Below are 19,647 nucleotides of genomic sequence, written 5' to 3' on the forward strand. Positions count from 1 at the left end.
CAAAAGTTATGCTCTTAGCTTTCTTGTAGCCTATTTTTTCAAAAGGGGTGGTATGTGAGAATCACTGGAAACTTTTCCTGAAATATACATGTTCTGATAACCTCCTGGACCTATTTTCATATGCAGAGGGGCTTGGGCTTATGTACTTTGACAAAGCTTCCCATGTGTTATTCCCTAAGAAATTTAAAATATTATCTAAGTCAGAGTTTGAGGATTTTTCACATAATTTAAGGCAAAATTGTATTAGTGATACGTTAAAAAAATTCTGAGTTTCAGAGTAAAATTCAGCCCCAGATCTTTACCCAAGAGTAGGGATTTTAAAAATATATTAATTTCATGTTAGTTTCCCTGTCTCTAGGATGGTTACATGGCTTCACTTCTTTTCCTTAGCGATGTTTTCTCAGACATTCCTTTGGTTATGACTGCAACAAGCGGGCCAACCTGCAACTTCTGGACAGCAACACCATCATGTACATAGCTGGGAACCAGCTGATCCTTCTGAATTTAAAAACCAAGGAACAGATCTACCTGAGAAGTAGCAGTGGTACAGGAATTGGTGCCATTGGGGTATGCCTTTAGTAACTTAGAAAAAAAATTTATCTTCTTTGATGGTTTGTTCTGTGGACCAGCCAGGTAGGTGCCAGCACCATGCACAGATTTGTAGGATCACCTGAGATGCGCAGCAGCCTTTATTCTGAGGCATTCTCAGTCATTACAACCATAACACCCACTGGCACTCTCTCTGTGCCCTATTGCAATATTATATTAATAATATTATCATCCCATTTTTTAGATAAGGAATCTCGGGCTTACGCAAGATAAGTGACTTCCCCATGATCATGCAGGTTTTATCACACCAAATGCTCTGTTGCTATTCTGCAAAAGTAGCGAAATCAATAACACAAATGATTATTCAAATAACAAATAGAGATAAATGCCAGATAAGATGTACGTGTATATAATTGAACATTTGGAGATGAAGGATAGATACACATTGAATAGTTTCAAGCAGATGACGAGAGGATTTGGGTGTGATTTGGAGCCTATCTTTCTCCTTTCTGCTCAGCTGTCTGTTCCCATCAGTCACCTTCTTTCTTACAGCATCGGCCTCTGCTTCCTAAGGCTTCTCATCCTCCGCATAAAAGCATTCCAAATTGACTAGTTCTCATTTTAAAAGGCCCCCCTCTTGCCATGCATTCTCTTTACCCACTTCATTTTGATCTCTAGAGCCCATTTCTGCTATCTTGTTGGCCCTCGCCTCACTGAAGTTGCCTTTGCAGAGGTGAGTGATGCCCTCTAAGGGACGAACCTGAAGAATGCCTTTCGAACTATATTTTTAAGGAAACATTTTTTTTCTTTATTGATTTTAGAGAGAAGAAGGAAGGGAGAGGGAGAGAGAGATAGAAACATTGATGTGAGAGAACATCATTGGCCCACAACCTGAGCACATGCCCTGACCGGGAATTGAACCAGTGACGTCTTGGTGCATGGGTTGATGCTCAACCACTGAGCCACGCTAGCCAGGCCTGAACTATATCTTACCTGACCTCTTCATAGCAGTTATCCCCATGATGAAACTTTGCCCTTGGCTGTTTTTCTACTCTGTGCTCCTTAGAAGTAGGTGTCCCGGGATTTGCTCTTATCAGTAACAAAGAGCCTGAGGGGCGCTTCTTAGTGTCTTCGGCCTCTTGAGAGGGGCATCTGTTCAGGTCATGCTGTGTGAGACAGTGAGGGAAGGGAGGAGAAACGTACAGGGTTTGGGGCTGATACAAGCAGTAATTCTGTATGAGACACTTAAGAGAGTTTCTAGAAAGATCATGATCCAAATACAGGTCTGTCCTGACCTCGCCCTGCCTGCCAGGGGTGAGTAGACCAGATGGAAGTGGAAGGTGCTGGGCCCACTCCACAGCACCTGCTGAGGCAGAGGGCTTCCAGCAGGAGGGTGAGGCTGGGCCACACGGGCAGGGAGTAGTGGGACACCTTTACATTAGATGAGACCCAACAGGATGTTTAGATTGTAAGTGCAGGTGAGTGCAGAGGTTTAGAAGATTCTTTTTTTAAAAAAATATTTTAAATATTAAATTACAGTTGATGTGCAATATTACATTAGTTTCAGGTGTACAGCCCTGTGATTAGACATTTGTATATTACGAAGTGATCATCCTGATAAATCTAGTACCCATCTGACATCACGCATAGCTATTACAATATTACTGACGTTTAATATTTAAAATCGATTTTTTTTTTTAAAAAGAATCTTCTAAACCTCTGCACTCACCTCCACTTGCAATCTAAACGTCCACTATTCTGTAACTACCAATCCCTTCACCTTTTTCATCCGACTTCCCAAACCCTCTCCCATTGGCATCTGCCGTGGAATCTTAATCTGAGGAGTGAAGCAGGGCATGGCAATGGGGGTGGAGAAGGTGAGGAAAATCTGAGGCCCACGGGGAGAACTTAGATTGGCTATGGAAGCAGGATATAGTGAGATGGACGCATCAAAGATAATCTCATGTTTATGTCTTATTCGATCGTCTGTCTAGACATAGCATGTGTATAAGATAAAGTCCCTGTCCTCAGGGAATGTGTTATAACACTGATGAATTTAGCAAGAATGTATTATATAACACTTAGTGTCCAATACTACTCTGAACATGCAGGGATTTAAATGAATAAGGGTTCGTGACCTCTATGAATTAAAAGAATTTAAAATCCATCTAAAGAGACAAAAACCATTTTAAAAAGCAAAACCTCCCAAACTAGATGTATACAAGTACATGATACTGTGGCAACAGGTGTGTACAAATATTCACAGGCCCAAATGTGAGGGTCTTGGGCTCTGTGGAGGGGGGTCAGTCCATTGAGATATCATGAGCCCCGAAGTCCACACCATCTACAGAGTACTGAGCAACATCTAGTGATCCCTTATTTTTCTATCACTCTATGGCCAACAATAGTTTTGAAATGCCTGTCTTTCTGCTTTGTTATACAATAATTTGGTCTGAGGTCAGTAGTTAGAGGTGGAGTATGGTCAAGGAACATCTGTAATACATTTTACATTCAACAATAAAGATTAAAAAAAAAAAGAGTGCTAACTGCAATCCTCACCCACCTGGGCTCTGAGCAGCTGTGTGTCCCCAGGGCTGTTTCTCTTGTGTGCTGGAGCTTCTGGGACTGGGACAGAGCAGGGACCTTTCTTCCACTGCGCAGGTCAACTTAATTTTTAAATACTTTGGCAAGTTTATGAGAAATCTGTGAGAAATGTGTTTTGGGGCAAATAAACTATTTTCCAGAAAAGACGAGGTGAATCTATATGTTGAGTGTAAATAAATGACTTACCGGTTCTGGGTCTCCACTAAAAATGAAACAAAACACCAAAACTCAACCCCACAGTAGTTTCCTACATGGAAGGGCAGAAACCTTTTCACTTACTATAGATAAGATCTAGAAGGAAAAAGAGTTGCCTGACTCCCCATTCAGATCTGAGACTACATATCTTACATAATATTTATTTGTAAACAGGGATCTAGAAAGATATAGTCTCAACCTGTATCCTCCTAAGTCCTTAGAATCTACTATTTTTTAGTTCCATTTGCTTGTTAGCTCTAACATCTGGCTTGAATCCTGTGTCTCATATTTACCAGCTGTGTAACTTCAAGCAAGTTACTTAAACTTTCTGTGCCACAGTTTCCTCATTAATAAGATGGAAATGCTAATGGTGTCCAAGCTCACAAGGTTAATGTGAAATGTAATGGAATTAACTCATATGACACTTAGATTAGTGTCTGGCATGTAGTAAGCACTCAATAAATGTTAGCTATTTTCAGCTTTATAATAATTCTACTGAGTGTCCATCCTTTCAGAGGCGGGGAACATTTTTTCTGCCAAGGGCCATTTGGATATGCATAACATTATTCTTGGACTATACAAAATTATCAACTTAAAAATTAGCCTGCTATATTTGGTTAGGCCAGTTTGGTGAGATGTGTGACGTTAGCTGGTATTGATTTCGACGGCCTTATATGGCTTGCACCCCAGATGTTCCCCACCCCTGCTTCAAGTTGAAGTGATAGGTATGTATTTGAATGGAAAAATAAGAGGCAACTTGCCAGTAGGAAGACAGCCTATCATAGGTCTTATTGACCACGTGTGGAGAGAAGAAAAAGAGCTGCAACATTATCTTGGGTACCAGAACTTCCAGTGCAGTCATGATCAGAACCCAGCTCCTTGTCCTTAGGTATATAATCAGGAGTTGAGAAATAGTGACTGAAAATGTATAAGTAGAATATGTGTTTGAAATAGCTTATTCTTATAGCAACCTATTTTTATTCTTTTTGGCTACCCATTTACTCTTTTTTAAGCAATTCATGTAAATGAGTAGTTCTCAAAGAGTGGTTTTCAGACCGCAGCATCAACATCACCTGGGAACACAGTAGAAATGTAAATGCACATCCTTGGGCCCCAGCCCTGATTTACTGAATCAGAAACTCTGGTGGTGGGACTTGCAGTCTGTGCTTAAACAGCCCTCCCCTGTGATTCTGGAGCACTCTAAAAGTTGAGAATCCCTGTTCTAGCTCTTCTGAAAGCAATTTTGAAATGTTTAGAGTTGGATATGACTCTATTAATGAAAGTAAAACCTAAAATGAGTATTCTAGTTTTCAGTTAACTCATATTAATCAGTCCAGCTGGTGTAGCTCAGTGGTTGTGTAGACCCATGCACCAAGAGGTTGCAGGTTCGATTCCCCGTCAGGACACATGCCCAGGTTGTGGGCCGCATACCCAGTGAGAGGCATGCAGGAGGCAGCCAATCAATGTTCTCTCTCATCAATGTTTCTGTCTCTCTCTTCCTCTCACTTCCTCTCTCTCTAATATCAATAAAGGAAAAAAAAATTTTTTTAAATCATATTAATCATCAAGTATTTATCAGATGCCCTTTTTTTAGTTTTCTATTGGAGTGGATTCTAATAAATTATAAAATAACAGTTGCTGAATATTGCATTAATAGGACTATTTATATGGAAAATCTTTGTTTTATTATTTTAGTGAGATTTTTTTTTTGTAGGTTCACACTGATAAAACTTACTTCGCAGTAGCTGAAAAAGGAGTTTCCCCAAAGATTATTATCTATGAATATCCTTCTCTGAGGCCCTACAGAATCCTTCGAGGTGAGTCCAGTAGAATCTTTAAAACACTGGTGTTCAAGTTTAACAACATTCTGAAGAACATGTAACATTATTATATCAGTCAGGGTCTTCCAGAGAATCAGAATGAGTACAAGATCAAAGAGATATATAGTCTCAACCCTAAGTCCTTGGAATCTACTATTTTTTCCCCCTTTATGTAAAGGAAATGGCTTATGCAGTTGTGGGGGCTGGCAAGTCTGAAGTTTGTAGGACATGCCTGTTAGGTCCGAGAGACAAGTGTTGAAGTCTCCAAATATCATAGTAGATTCATCCGCTTCTTCTTGAGGTTTATGTCTGTTTTTGCCTCATGTAGTTTGATGCTCCGTTGTTAGGGGCATACATGCTAATTGAAACCCTTTATCATTAGGTAATGCCCTTCTTTATCCCTGATAATTTTCCTCACTTTGAAGTCTGCTCTGTCTGAAATTAGTAGAGCTACTCCTGCTTTCTTTTGATTAGTGTTAGGAAAGTATATTTTTCTCCGAACATTTACTTTTAATCTACATGTCTTTATATTTAATATATAGTTGGGTCATGTTTTTTGATTCACTGTGACAATCTCTGTCTCTTAATCGGAACATTTAGACCACTGACATTCAAAGTAATTATTTATATAGTTGGAGTAATATCTGTATTTGTTAGTTTTCTATTTGTTGTCCTTGTACATTGGTCCTGGTTTTTTCTTTCACTTTTTCCCCTTGCCTTTTGTGGTTTTAATTGAGTATTTTATATTATTCCATTTTTTTCCTTAGCATATGTTATACTTCTTTTTTAAGCTTTTTTTGGTGGTTGCCCTAGAGTTTGCAATATACATTTACAACTAATCCAGGTCTACTTTCAAATAACATTATACCACTTCACAGGTAGTGTGAGTACCTTATAATAACAAAATAATCCTCATTCTTCCCTCCAGTCCCTTATATCACTGCTGTCTTTCATTTTTCTTATATATAAGCATACATTTATACATAAGCATCCATAATCAAATACATTGTTGCTATTATTATTTTGAACAAACTGTTATCTGTTACAACAATTAAGAATAAGAAAAATAAAAGTTTTAATTTTACTTTCACATATTCCTTTGATGTTCTTCCTTTCTCTGTGTATATCTGAGTTTCTGACCTACCTTATTTTCCTTTTTTCTAAAGAACTTCTCAGCACTTTTTACGAGGCAGGTCTACTGGAAACAAATTTCCTCTATGTCCATCTGAGAAAGTCTTTACTTGTCACTCCTGAAAGGTAATTTTACTGGGTACAGAATTCTAGGTTGGTGTTTCTCTGGCCTTTAAATAATTTTATTCCATGTTCTCCTTGTTTGCATGGTTTGTAAGGAGTAATCAGATTATTATCTTGTTTCTTCTGTAAGTAAGGTGTTCCCTGCTCCCGCTTCTAGCTTCTTTCAAGACTTCCTTTATTTTTCATTTTCTATAGTTTTGGGGGTGATTATCCTGATTGGTGTTCTCTGAGCTTCCTGGATCCATGGTTCAGTGTCTGACATTACTTTTGGGGAAGTTCTCTGTCATTACTGTTTCAAATATTTCTTCTGTTCTTTTCTTTCTTCTCCTTCTGGAATTCCCATTACACATATGTTAAATCTTTTGTAGTTGTCCCGCAGCCCTTGGATAGTCTGTTCTGTTTTTATCCACCTTTGTTCTCTTTGCTTTTCAGTTTTGGAAGTTTCTGTTGACATAGACTTTCACTCAGAGATTGTTCCCTCCCCTGTGTCCAGTCTGCTACTAAGCCCATCAAAGGCATTCTTCATTTATGTTACAGGGTTTTTGATCTCTAACATTTCTTTTTTGTTGTTGTTGTTCTCTCTTAGGATTTCCATGTCTCTGCTTACATTGCCCATCTGTTCTCTTTTATTAAACTTTTTAAAAAAGGTTTTTATTGATTTTGGAGAGAGAGGAAGGAAGAGGGAGAAAGAAAGAAACATCAATGGGAGAGAGAAACATCCATTGGCTGCCTCCTGCACACCCCTTACGAGGGATTGCTCCCACAACCCAGGCATGTGCTCTGACTGGGAATCCAACGGGCAGCCTTTTGGTGCATGAGATGATGCTCAACCACATGAGCCACACTGGCACGGCTTGCCCATTTGTTTGTGTTATCCATTAGAGCCCTTAGCATATTAATCATGGTTGTTTTAAATTCTTGATCTAATAATTCCAACTCCCTGCTGTGTCTGGTTCTGATGCTTGCTCTGTCTCTTCAAACTGTGTTTTATGCATTTGGTATGCTGTGTAATTTTTTCTGGAGAGCCAGAGGTGATATACTGGGTAAGAAGTTCTTTAAGTAGGTCTTTAGATGTGATGATAAGGTGTAGGAGGAGGGGAAGTGTCCTATAGTCCTATGATTAGGTCTCTATTTTTAGTGAGCCTGTGCTTCTGAACTGTGAACTTTGTAAATGTTTTTCAGTATATATATATTTTTTTTTATCCTCACCCAAGGATACTTTTCCATTTTTTGTACAGATAGAGTGGGAGGGAGAGAGAGAGGGAAACATCGATGTGAAAGGGACACATCGAGTGGCTGCCACCCGCACGACCAACCAGGGCCGGGGACAAACTGCAACCGAGGTACATGCCCTTAGTGGGAACCGAACCCGGGTCTCTCCGGACCGCAGGCCGACGCTCTAACCACTGAGCCAAACTGGCCAGGGTGTTTTTCAGTATTTTTGTACCCCCAAGGTGGGACAGGATGACTAGAGTGGGCTTGGGTTGGGGACAGGCATACCTTGGGGATATTGCAGGTTTGGGCCCATACTACTGCAATCAAGCAAATACCGCAATAACGTGAGCTGTGATCTTTTTGTGGGTGGAGGGCTTGTCTTCAGTTTGTATAACTGAAGCATCTGTGAAGTGTGTTAAGCAGAGTGCAGTAAACAAGTACACCTGGGTTTCAGGTACATTCTCTTTATACTCCAGAATCATGGGTGCTGGTTAATTAGTTTCTCCTGAGGGCAGGTCTTATTCAGCACAGAGTGCTGGGGGAATTTCCAAAGACTCCTTTTCCCCTCCCCTGGAAGTTTCTGTTGACATAGACTCTAACTCAGAGATTCTTCCCTCCCCTGTGTCCAGTCTGCTACTAAGTCCATCAAATATTTATCATGGGAACCTGGTCAAGCTCTTGGAGGAAAATCTCACAATATTGACGGGGTCCCCTGAAGTTTTTAACTCTCAGATCTGTCCACACTGAGCTTCCATCAATTCATCTGTTATAGTTCAGGTTTCTATCCTGACACTGTTTGGCTGTTTTTACACCTGAGTCTCTGCTCTGGTAAGTTGCAAATCCCTGTATTTACCTGTCAGTTTTCCAGTCTTGGGGGTAACAGTTTGCTCTATGTCCTGTGGACCCAAGAAGAGTTGTTGATTTTTCTTCAGTCTGTTCAGCTTTTTACTTGTTGTTAGGATGGAGTTGTGAATTCCTAGTTCCTTATGTGGAAACCTGAAGTCATCAGCTTTTATTTTGTGATTGTTTTTTCCAGTGGCAAATTTTAAATTATAGGTTGAGTTCTTTCTGCTAACATGCTTTTGTGCTCCCCTTACCCACTATATAAAATGGAATATTTTCTCAGGTTGATTATCTCATGCAAAATGTAATTTAGATTTATTTACCCTCCGCCTCATATTATGTAGTTCTTTCTAAAACCGAAGATGATGAATGATTTTTATAATTATTTATTTAGGGGATTCTTGGCATTCTTCCATCAATACACATCATCAAGGAGGCACATTCTCTCTCTCTCTTATTCTGTCTCTATATCTCCTGTGTGTGTTTTAAATAATACACTTTTTTTTTTAATCCTCACCTGAGGATGCTTTTTGCATTCATAGAGTGAGAGAGAGAGAGGGAGGAAGAGAGAGAGACACATCGATTGGCTGCCACCCACACAACCCCAACCAGGGCCAGGGACAAACTGCAACTGAGGTACGTGCCCTTAGTCTCTCCGGACTGCAGGCTGATGCTCTAGCTGCTGAGCCAAATTGGCCAGGGATTAAATAATACACTTTTGAAAATGAAATAAATGTTGCACCTGTTCATTACTCAACATTCATCCTTGCAGATGGGACTGACCTGGTCTATGCTTACGTGGACTTTAACTACAGCGGCACATTGCTGGCTTCTGTTGGTGGCAACCCTGATCACACACTGACCATCTGGAATTGGAGAGAGGAACAGCCCATACTGAGGACAAAAGCTTTTTCCCAGGAGGTTTTTAAGGTTACTTTCAATCCTGAAGAGGATGCACAGCTCACCACAGCAGGGTCAGGCCATATCAAGTAGGTTGTGCGACTGAAACAGGTGCTGCCAGATTATAGTTAGGGTATTTTCTAAGAGGATGGACCAGCTGGAGACATTTTTGCTGATGTTAACATTAGGATACGTTTACTGTGTTCTTTTTAAAGCTAACTAGTAGCCTAGCTGTTCTGATTTGATACGAGGACTTATTACTGCAGACAGCACAGGTAAAAGAAGGGCTTTTACATCTAGTCGGCTGCCTTTTTGGAGGCTTTATCTCCTAAAACAGTTTGTATATTTTCATCCTAACATTGGCATGGTATTTTCAAATTCATGATTGTACCTTCACATTTACTCTTAAATTTGTTGTTCATAGCAAGATTGTAACGGAGATGTCATTTCGGCATCTCTGAACTCCGTCTTTATCTGTTGTAACACAAATTACAACAGAATCATTCCTGACACAGGCCCCTCAATACTAAAGAGTAGCAGAACTTACTCTTGATCTCAGGTCTTTGACTCTAAATTCTGTATCTTTTTCACTATCTCATATCCTGTTCTATTTCCAGGATGGAAATGATTTTGTCCTTTTTTTTTGTTTTGTTTTACCCTGTCTCATGCATTTATTAAACAATCTTCTACCACTACCCTCAAGCTGCGCATAACATGATTCCAGTGTCTCATTATGAAATATGTTTTTTATGTATGCTAAATGATTCTTATTCCAGTGAAACCTGGTCTTCTTATTCATTCATTAGAAATATAGAATAATTGGACATATTTTTAAATGCAATCTTGGAGGAATTCTCTAGTAACCCTTTGCTAGCTATACGCTAAAAATGTGCATTTCCTTACATTTCCCCATCATTTAATAAAGTGCATGTTTTCTGTGCACTGTATCTTTGGGGAAAGATAAACATCAAACACAATCATGTGTGAATTGCTGTAAGAGAAACACAGACCATATGGAAACAAATGATCAGGGGACCTACCATGTCCTTGGAGAAGAAATTTGGTCACTTAGGTTTTGGCTTCATATTGTTGGCTTGTTGATACCTTCCATTATCTATTTTATATCCAGTTGATAGGCAAGATTATTTTTCTATGTGGTTTTTATCATTCTGACTGTACATTTGTTTAGACTATTAATAAGACCATGTTAGTGATAACTAACATTTATTTTATGATTGCTTTTATGTGCTAGGCACTGTTCTAATAATTTTTCAACAATTTTATGAGGTAGGTGCTACTAATATTCCCATTTTATACACAAGAAAATGAAGGCACACTGTGGTCAAGAAAGTAACTTAAAGTTACGCAGCAAGTAAACTGGAATTTTGGGAAAACATTTACGTCCTCTAGAACATTATTATCCAGTAGAACTTTCTGCCAGGGTGGAAGTGTTCTGTGCTGTCCAGTCCAGTGGACACTGGCCATGTGGAGCTATAGAGCACCTGAAACTGGCTGGTCTGACTGAGACACTGACTTTTAAATTTTATATAATTACTTTAATTCTAAATTAATCCAACTTGGCTAATGCTTATGGCGTAGCACAGCACAGCTCTAAAATATAAGAGCTACAAAGGCAAGGACTTTTGTTTGTTTATTTTGCTCAATGCTGAATTCATATTGCCTAGAACTTCACCTGACAGGTAGTAGATCCTTCATGCATATTAATAGGATGAATGGATATAAATGTAACATATGTGACTGACATATATAAATGCTTGGATCATATTAAAATTTTAAAAAAGTTATTTGAGACAGGTACATTCAGTCTTTCTTGTCTGCAGATTCTGGGAAATGGCTGTAACATTCACTGGTCTCAAGCTTCAGGGTTCACTAGGTCGATTTGGCAAAACAACGACTAGTGATATAGAAGGTTACATGGAGCTCCCAGATGGGAAGGTGAGTACAGCCTCTATTCTACAATAATAAGCTTTTATGTACATATGTTGAAAACATTATATATGTTTCAATTACACATATGAAGGCGTACTATACATTCTAAAAAGCACTCCCAATAATTAGCAATAACAAATACTATAATTGTGAATATAGTGAACATTTAATTTTGCCTCAAGATTATCAATTTTAATTAATATATTTCCATGAAATTATCATAAGCCACATGTACATATTATTCACTGGTTCTATTTTTACTGAGTATTATACACACATAAAGTATGCAAGCATTTTCATATATTAATATAGTGGCATACTTGTCACTTTAATTGTGTCATGGAGTTGCAATGTTTATATTGTTTATCTTTCTCCTCTCTTTTCTTTGCCATGATGCTTCCAGAGGATTTACTGGGTCAAAGGTTATATACTGTCTTGTGGCTTTTGTTTTTACTGTCAGATTATTATTCAGCAAGATTGAGCAACTTTATGGTAATAGCTGCAATACTGCAACTATAATTCATTATTCTTAATTAAAAATTTAAATTAATTCTAATAATTAATTAATTTTTATTACATATATTTCTCCTTCTTCCCCCACTGACACCCTCCTCCCTGCCCCCCCCCCTTCACATTATTGTCGTCAATGGCCATTGGTTATGCACATATGCATTTAAGTCCTTTGGTTTATCTCTTCCTGCTACCACCACTTTCACCACTCCCTTCCTCTGAGGTTTGTCAGTCTGATCCCTACTTCTATGTTTCTGGGTCTATTTTATTCATCACCTTATTTTGTTCATTATATTCTACAAATAAGTGAGATCATGTGACATTTGTCTTTCTCTTATTGACTTATTTCACTTAGCATAATATTCTCCAGGTCCCTCCATGTCATCTCAAAGGATAAGATATCTTTCTTCCTTACAGCTGCACAGTATTCCATTGTATATATGTACCACAGTTTTAAAATCTACTTATCTATTGATGGTCACAATGGTTTCCAGATCTTAGCAATTGTAAATAGTGCTGCTATGAACATAGGGGTGTATATATTCTTTCTGATTGGTGTTTCAGACTTCTTAGGATATATTCCTAGAAGTGGGATCACTGGGTCAAATGGCAGTTTCAGTTTTAATTTTTTGAGAAAATTCCATATTGTTTTCCATAGTGGCCGCACCAGTCTGCATTCCCATCAGCAGTGTACTAGAGTCTCCTTTTCTCCACACCCTTGCCAGTGTTTGTTGTTTGACGATTATTTTAAAATTCATTGTTTTTCTTTATTGATTTTAGAGAGAGAGGAAAGGAGAGGAAGAGAGAGATGGAAACATCCATGAGAGAGACCATTGATTGGCCACCTCCTGCATGCCCTCCACTGAGGTTTTGGCCCATAACCTGGGCATGTGCCATGACCAGGAATCAAACTGGTGACCTCTTGGTGCATGGGTTCATGCTCAACCACTGAACCTCACTGGCCAGGCATTGTTTGATGATTTTTGATGGTGGCCATTCTGGCAGGTGTGAGATGATACCTCATTGTTGTTTTAATTTGCATCTCTCTGATGATTAGTGATGCTGAGCATTTTTCATATGTCTCTTGGGCATTTGTATGTACTGTTTGGAGAGGTGTCTATTTAGGTCCTCTGCCCATTTTAATTGGATTCTTTGTCTTCCTTTTGTTGAGTTGTATGAGTATTCTATATATCTTGGAGATTAACCCCTTATCTGATGTATCATTGGCAATTATGCTGTCCCATATAGTGGATTCCCTTTCCATTTTGATGCTTGTTTCTTTTGCTGCGAAGAAGCTTTTTAGTTGATGTAGTCCAATGTGTTCATTTATTCCTTTGTTTCTCTTGCCCTAGGTGATATATCAGTGAAAATTCTGCTGTGTGTGATGTTTGAGATTTTGTTGTCTACATTTATTCTAAGATTTTTATGCATTCATGAATGACATTTAAGACTCTTGTCCATTTTGAGTTTGTTCTCGTGTATAGTGTAAGTTGGTGGTCTAGTTTTCTTTTTTTGCATGTAGCTGTCTAATTTTCCCAACACCATTTATTAAAGAGACTGTCTTTACTCCATTGTATGATCTTGCCAACTTTGTCAAATATTAGTTGAGCATAATGTCTTGGGTCAATTTCTGGGTTCTCTGTTCTATTCCGTTGACCGATATGCCTGACGGTCAGGCCCAAGGCTCAAAGCCTTCAGAATCTCATCTCTGCCTACTGGCTTGCTGGTAGTTTGGCTGTTAATACTTTAAAGTAACAGGTTGTACTTCTCCAGGCCTGGTGGTGTTAAATTCTCGAGAGAGGGGCAGTTGCTTCTCCCCCAGGCTACAGCTGCTCTGGGAGGGGGCTTTTTGGGAAATATGGCTACTGTCTTGTAGAGGAGTGATTCAGCATAGAGTTTCTGATGGCCTCCTTCCCAGCTTTCTCTTCAGTGCCATGAATCCCCAACTCTCCCCATACAGTTCCAGTCCAGTCTGCCCTCCCTCTGCTGGAGCCCAAGGTAAATGGCTGTAGCTGTAATTTAGTGCACTGACCCTTCAGGGAAGTGCCTGTGTTCCCTGCACCTCTCCCTGCTGGACAAAGCCTCTGCTCTGATGATTTTTCTCAGCCAGGTGTTATATGGGCAGCTTTCCCTGTTCTGCCACTCTGTGCTGGGGAGCTGGCTTGGGGTTTTAACCCCCAACTTGTCAGAGAGAACTGCTCACAGCTAAGACAGCCCTCAGCTGATGCCCGTGGGCACCCAGCCAGTCCTCTTGTGCCTCCACAGCTCCTACCAGTCTTGATTTGGGGTCCTCTTTACATCCCTGGTTGTAAGGCTTCTCTCCAGCTGCTCTTCAGTTGTTTTTTCTACATGACTTCTCTTTATTTTAGTTGTAATTCCAGTTTTGTCCTGGGAGACAGTCTGTATAGCTTCCATTAACTCCATTGACATTTTGGATCTCCTCAAATTTCTTGTAATTCCAGAACATCAGGCTGTTTTCTGCAATATGGGGTGAGAAGTGAGAAAGCCAAATCTTTGCTTCAGTTACACAAACTTCCTCTCCATTATTTTATTTTTAATAGATTACTTTCTCTCTTACAAAATTTATAGGGATATTGCCTATAGAATCAGTTATTCATTAATATTGTATTTGGTTTCCTATTAGGATTAGTTATTTGTGATCATCTAAATTATAAGCAAATGCCAGAGTACAAATATTACTCTCAGGAACAAATGGTCTAGTTCTCTATCTAGTGGGATATTCTTAATTCGAAGTCATGGTGAGTAGCAAGAAATAAGAAGCATTGGGTGCTGGCTATACTATAGTATATCCAGACTTATAGGATGATCATAAATTATTCCACCTTCAAATTCTGAATATTGTAAGAATTAAGCTACATAAAGATTAATATAATCTTTGTTAAAAACATGGTATGAGATATATTTTTTAAAGGTTCAGTAGAGTTTGTGTAGATGTAGGAGAGAGAAGAAGTATTTTTAAGTAAGAGAGCCACAAAAGGAAATGTTTAGCATTAGGAATAAATAATCAGATATTTAGAGGGATTATTAGAATAAAGTATTCACATTGGGAAAGAGTGGGAAGTTAGCTTGAGAAGTGTGGTTCGATCCTAGTGTATGCAGGGGTTTAATAGCCAGGCAGAACTATTACATATTGGAAGAGTAGAGTCGCAAATGAAAGAAGTTATATATAAGTTTGGCCACACAATGCCAGGTGAATAAGAGAAAGGGAAATCCGGAGTCAAGGAGACAAACTATGAAGGAAGATGTTGTCTTCCTCTAAGAAGAGGTGGTGAAGACCTAGACTTTTCTCAGGACAAATGGGAAAGAAAAGCTGGACATGAATGACATTTCAGAAAAGAATACCCTAAAGGCTTTGTTGACTTTTGGTGGCTTTATTCACTGGACAGAAGAAACCAAGTCTAAATAAATACTTTACCACAAGTGGGCTGAAGCTTCATAGTAGGCAAAATAGATAAGAACAGGTAGACAAAGAGGTAGAAAAGAGTGAGTGAGGTTGTAAGTTACTCCAGGTGAGAGGGAAGTGGGGATGCAGAATCCTAGAGTGAGCAGGCAGGAATTAGTTTCCCAAAGGGCATTTCATGAAACATTAGTCTGCACAGCAGCTCCATGAAAATAAGAGTCCCTCTTCAAATTCCTTCTTGGTGATTCCTTTTGGTGATTCCCAATGAATACTTTTGTGTTAAAGCATCCAAGGAGTCCTAGAAAAAAAGAAATGTGTTTAACTCTGTTTACCGCAGCATCTGTCTTCTGAGGCATGGGTAGTCAGAACAGGAGCTTTAGAGCCACTGTGTGTGGGTTAGCATCCTGACCCTTCTGATTAATTTTGGGCAAGATACTTAAATGTTCTATTCTTCCATTATTTTCCTTTTGTAAAATGGGGATAATAATAGTCAGGACATCCCCTGGCTCATATGGTTTTATGTGAAGAGAAAAGCTCTTTCTCCTGGAAAAATAAAGTGCCTGACTTGCACAACTGGACATGTTATCTCCAATAAATGTACCTAGTTCATATGGTTCTTAGGATTAAATAACTTTATGTAAAGTGCTCAAGCAGTTCTCAGCCCAGAGTAAATACTCCATTAGTATTAACTTTTTAGGTAACACATGTTAAATGTCCCATATTTAAAAAGTAGAATCTCATCTATCAAGAATTTTAAACATACCTCTAACTTTTCTTTTTTTTTTAATGAATAAACTTTATTTTTGGAAGACTTTAAGATATATAGAAAAAATAATCAAATAACAGAGTTCATATATACTATCCCCCACATAATTTCCACATATTATTAAGATCTTACATCATTATGTAATATTTGTCATAGTTAATGACTTAGTACTGACATAGTATTATTAACTAAAATCCATAGTTTATGTAAATTTTCATAGTTTTGATGTAATGCTTTTTTTCTGTCTCAGAACTCCATCTATGATACCACAGTGCCTATGACAATTATGTCTCCTTAGGTTCATCTTGGTTGTGACAGTGTCTGCTTTTTAAAAAAAATTAACTGATTAATTAATTAATTTTTGTTACAGATATTTCTCCTTTTCCCCCCACTGATTCCCCCCCCAACCATGTCCCCAGCTTTGTTGTCCATGTCCATTGTTCATGCATACATGCATATAAGTTCTGTGGTTTATCTCTCCTCGACCACACCCTCTTCTGGGGATTGTCAGTCTGTACCCCACTTCCACATCTCTGGGATTACCCCATTCCTCAGACTGTTATGTTCATTATATTCCACAAATAAGTGAGATCATAGGATACTTGTCTTTCTCTGTTTGGCTTGTTTCGCTTAGGATAATACTCTCCAGGTCCCTCCATGTCTCAAAGGATAAGAGATCTTACTTTCTTACAGCTGCATAGTACTCTATTGTGTATATGTACCACTGCTTTTTTATTCATTTGTCTACTGATGGACATTTGGGTTGTTTCCAGATCTTAGCTGTTGTAAATAGTGCTGCTACAAACATGGGGGTACATATATTCTTTCTGATTGGTGTTTCAGGCTTCTTAGGATATATTCCTAGAAGTGGGATCACTGGGTCAAATGGAAGTTCAATTATTAATTTTTTGAGGTAACACCATATTGTTTTCCATAGTGGCTGCACCAGTCTGCATTCCCACCAGCAGTGTACTAGAGTCCCCTTTTCTCCACACCCTCGCCAACACTTGTTATTTGGTGATTTGTTGATGGTGGGCATTCTGACAGGTGTGAGGTGATACCTCATTGTTGTTTTAATTTGCATCTCTCTGATGATTAGTGATGTTGAGCATTTCTTCATATGTCTGTTAGGCATTTGTATGTCCTGTTTGGAGAGGTGTTTATTTAGTTCATCTGCCCATTTTTTAATTGGGTTCTTTGTCTTTCTTTTGTGGAGTTATATGAGCACTCTATATGTGTTGGAAATTAACCCCTTATCTGCTATATCATTGGCAAATATGCTCTACCGTACAGTGGGTTGCCTTTCCATTTTGATAATTGTATCTTTTGCTGTGCAGAAGCTTTTGTGTTTGATGTAGTCCCATGTGTTCATTTTCTCCTTTGTTTCTGTTGCCTTAGGTGATGTGTCAGTGAAAATTCTGCTGCGTATGATGTCTGAAATTTTGTTGCCTACATTTTCTTCTAGGATTTTTATGGATTCATAGTCACATTTAAGTCTTTTATCCATTTTGAGTTTATTCTTATGTATGGTGTAAGTTGATGGTCTAGTTTCATTTTTTTGCATGTAGCTTTCCAATTATCCCAACACCATTTGTTAAAGAGACTGTCTTTACTCCACTGTATACTCTTGCCACTTTTGCCAAATATTAATTGAGCATATTACCTTGGGTCCATTTCTGGGTTCTCTGTTCTGTTCCACTGGTCTATATGCCTGTTCTGGTGCCAGTACCAGGCCGGTTTGATTACAGTGGCTTTGTAGTATAACCTGAAATCTGGTAATGTGATCGCTCCAACTTTGTTCTTCTTTTTCAAGATTGCTGTGGTTATTTGAGGTCTCCTTTGGTTCCATATGAACTTTTGAAATATTTGTTCTAGTTCTGTGAAGTATGTTGTTGGTATTTTGATGGGGATTGCATTGAATCTATAGGTTGCTTTGGGTAATATGGACATTTTAATGCTGTTAGTTTTTCCAATCCATGAACAGGGTATGTGCTTCCACTTTTTAAATATCTTCCTCTATTTCTTTTTTCAGTGACCTGTAGTTTTCTGCAAATAGGTCCTTTATTTCTTTGGTTAAGTTTATTCCTAGGTATCTTAATTTTTTTGCCACGATGGTAAGTGGGATTGTTTTTTTTAGTTTCTCTTTCTGTGAGTCCATCATTTGTGTATAAGAATGTGAACGATTTCTTGATGTTAATTTTGTATCCTGCTACTTTGCCAAATTCATTTATTAAGTCTAGTAAATTTTTGATGGAGTCTTTGGGGTTTTCTACATATAGTATCATGTCATCTGCAAATAATGACAGTTTCACTTCTTCCTTTTCCATTTGGAACCCTTTTATTTTTTCTTCCTGTCTGATTGCTGTGGCTAAAACTTCCAGTACTATGTTAAATAAGAGTGGCGAAAGTGGGCATCCTTGCCTTGTTCCTGTTCTTAAGGGAAATGCTTGTAATTTTTGCCCATTAAGTATGATGTTGGCTGAAGGTCTTTCATATATGGCCTTTATTATGTCGAGATATGATCCCTCTATTCCCACATGGCTGAGCGTTTTTATCAGAAATGGGTGCTGGATTTTGTCAAAAGCTTTTTTGGCATCTATTGTTATGATCATATGATTTTTATCTTTCATTTTGTTTATGTGGTGTATCACATTTATTGATTTGTGAATATTGTACCAGCCTTGCATCCCTGGGATGAATCCCACTTGGTCATGGTGAGCAATTTTTTTGATGTATTGATGGATTTGATTTGTTAGTATTTTGTTAAGAATTTTGGCATCTGTGTTCATCAGGGATATTGATCTGTAGTTTTCTTTCTTTGTAGTGTCTTTTTCTGGTTTTGGAATTAGAATTATGCTGGCCTCATAAAATGAGTTTGGAAGTCTTCCTTCTTCTTGTATTTTTAGAAATAGTTTGAGGAAAATGAGTATTAGTTCTTCTTTGAATGTTCAGTAAAATTCCCCCATGAATCTGTCCGGGCCTGGGCTCTTGTTTGCTGGGAGAGTCTTGATTACATCTTCAATTTCTTCTGTTGTTGTTGGTCTGTTCAAGTTTTCTATCTCTTTCCGGTTCAGTTTTGGAAGACTATGTGTTTCTAGAAATTGGTCCATTTAGCTTAGATTGTTGAATTTGTTGCTGTATAATTGTTCATAATATTTGTTAATAATCCTTTGTATTTCTGTGGTGTCAGTTATTATTTCTCCTCTTTCATTTCTGATTTTGTACATTTGGGTTCTCTCTCTTTGTTTCTTGGTGAATCTAGCTAACAGTCCATCAATCTTGTTTATCTTTTCAAAGAACCAGCTCTTTGTTTCATTGATCCTTTGAATTGTATTTTTGGTCTCCATGTCATTATTTCTGCTCTGATCTTTACTATTTTCTATTTATTTATTTATTTATTTATTTATTTATTTATTTATTTATTTATTTATTTATTTTTGTTCAGGTAGAGTGGGAGGGAGAGAGAGGAACAGAGAGAGAGAGAGAAACATCGATGTGAAAGGAACACATCGAGTGGCTGCCACCTGCACAACCGACCAGGGCCGGGGACAAACTGCAACCGAGGTACGCGCCCTTAGCGGGAACCGAACCCGGGTCTCTCAGGACCACAGGCCGACGCT

The 19,647-nt window shown here is 38.4% G+C and overlaps 1 protein-coding gene across 1 annotated transcript in view; it reads left to right on the forward strand.

Annotated features, from left to right (window-relative positions):
* Positions 1–19,647, forward strand: part of CFAP44 (cilia and flagella associated protein 44) — a 148,285-nt gene that overhangs the window by 17,077 nt on the left and 111,561 nt on the right. Inside the window, exons 5-8 of the mRNA XM_036243429.1 lie at positions 405–567; positions 5,063–5,165; positions 9,253–9,469; positions 11,222–11,336. Coding sequence (XP_036099322.1) covers positions 405–567; positions 5,063–5,165; positions 9,253–9,469; positions 11,222–11,336 — 598 coding nt within the window. The remainder of the gene's footprint in view (positions 1–404; positions 568–5,062; positions 5,166–9,252; positions 9,470–11,221; positions 11,337–19,647) is intronic.

Source organism: Molossus molossus, unplaced genomic scaffold, assembly GCF_014108415.1.
Source record: "Molossus molossus isolate mMolMol1 unplaced genomic scaffold, mMolMol1.p scaffold_m16_p_5, whole genome shotgun sequence".
NCBI classification, from domain to species: domain Eukaryota; kingdom Metazoa; phylum Chordata; class Mammalia; order Chiroptera; family Molossidae; genus Molossus; species Molossus molossus.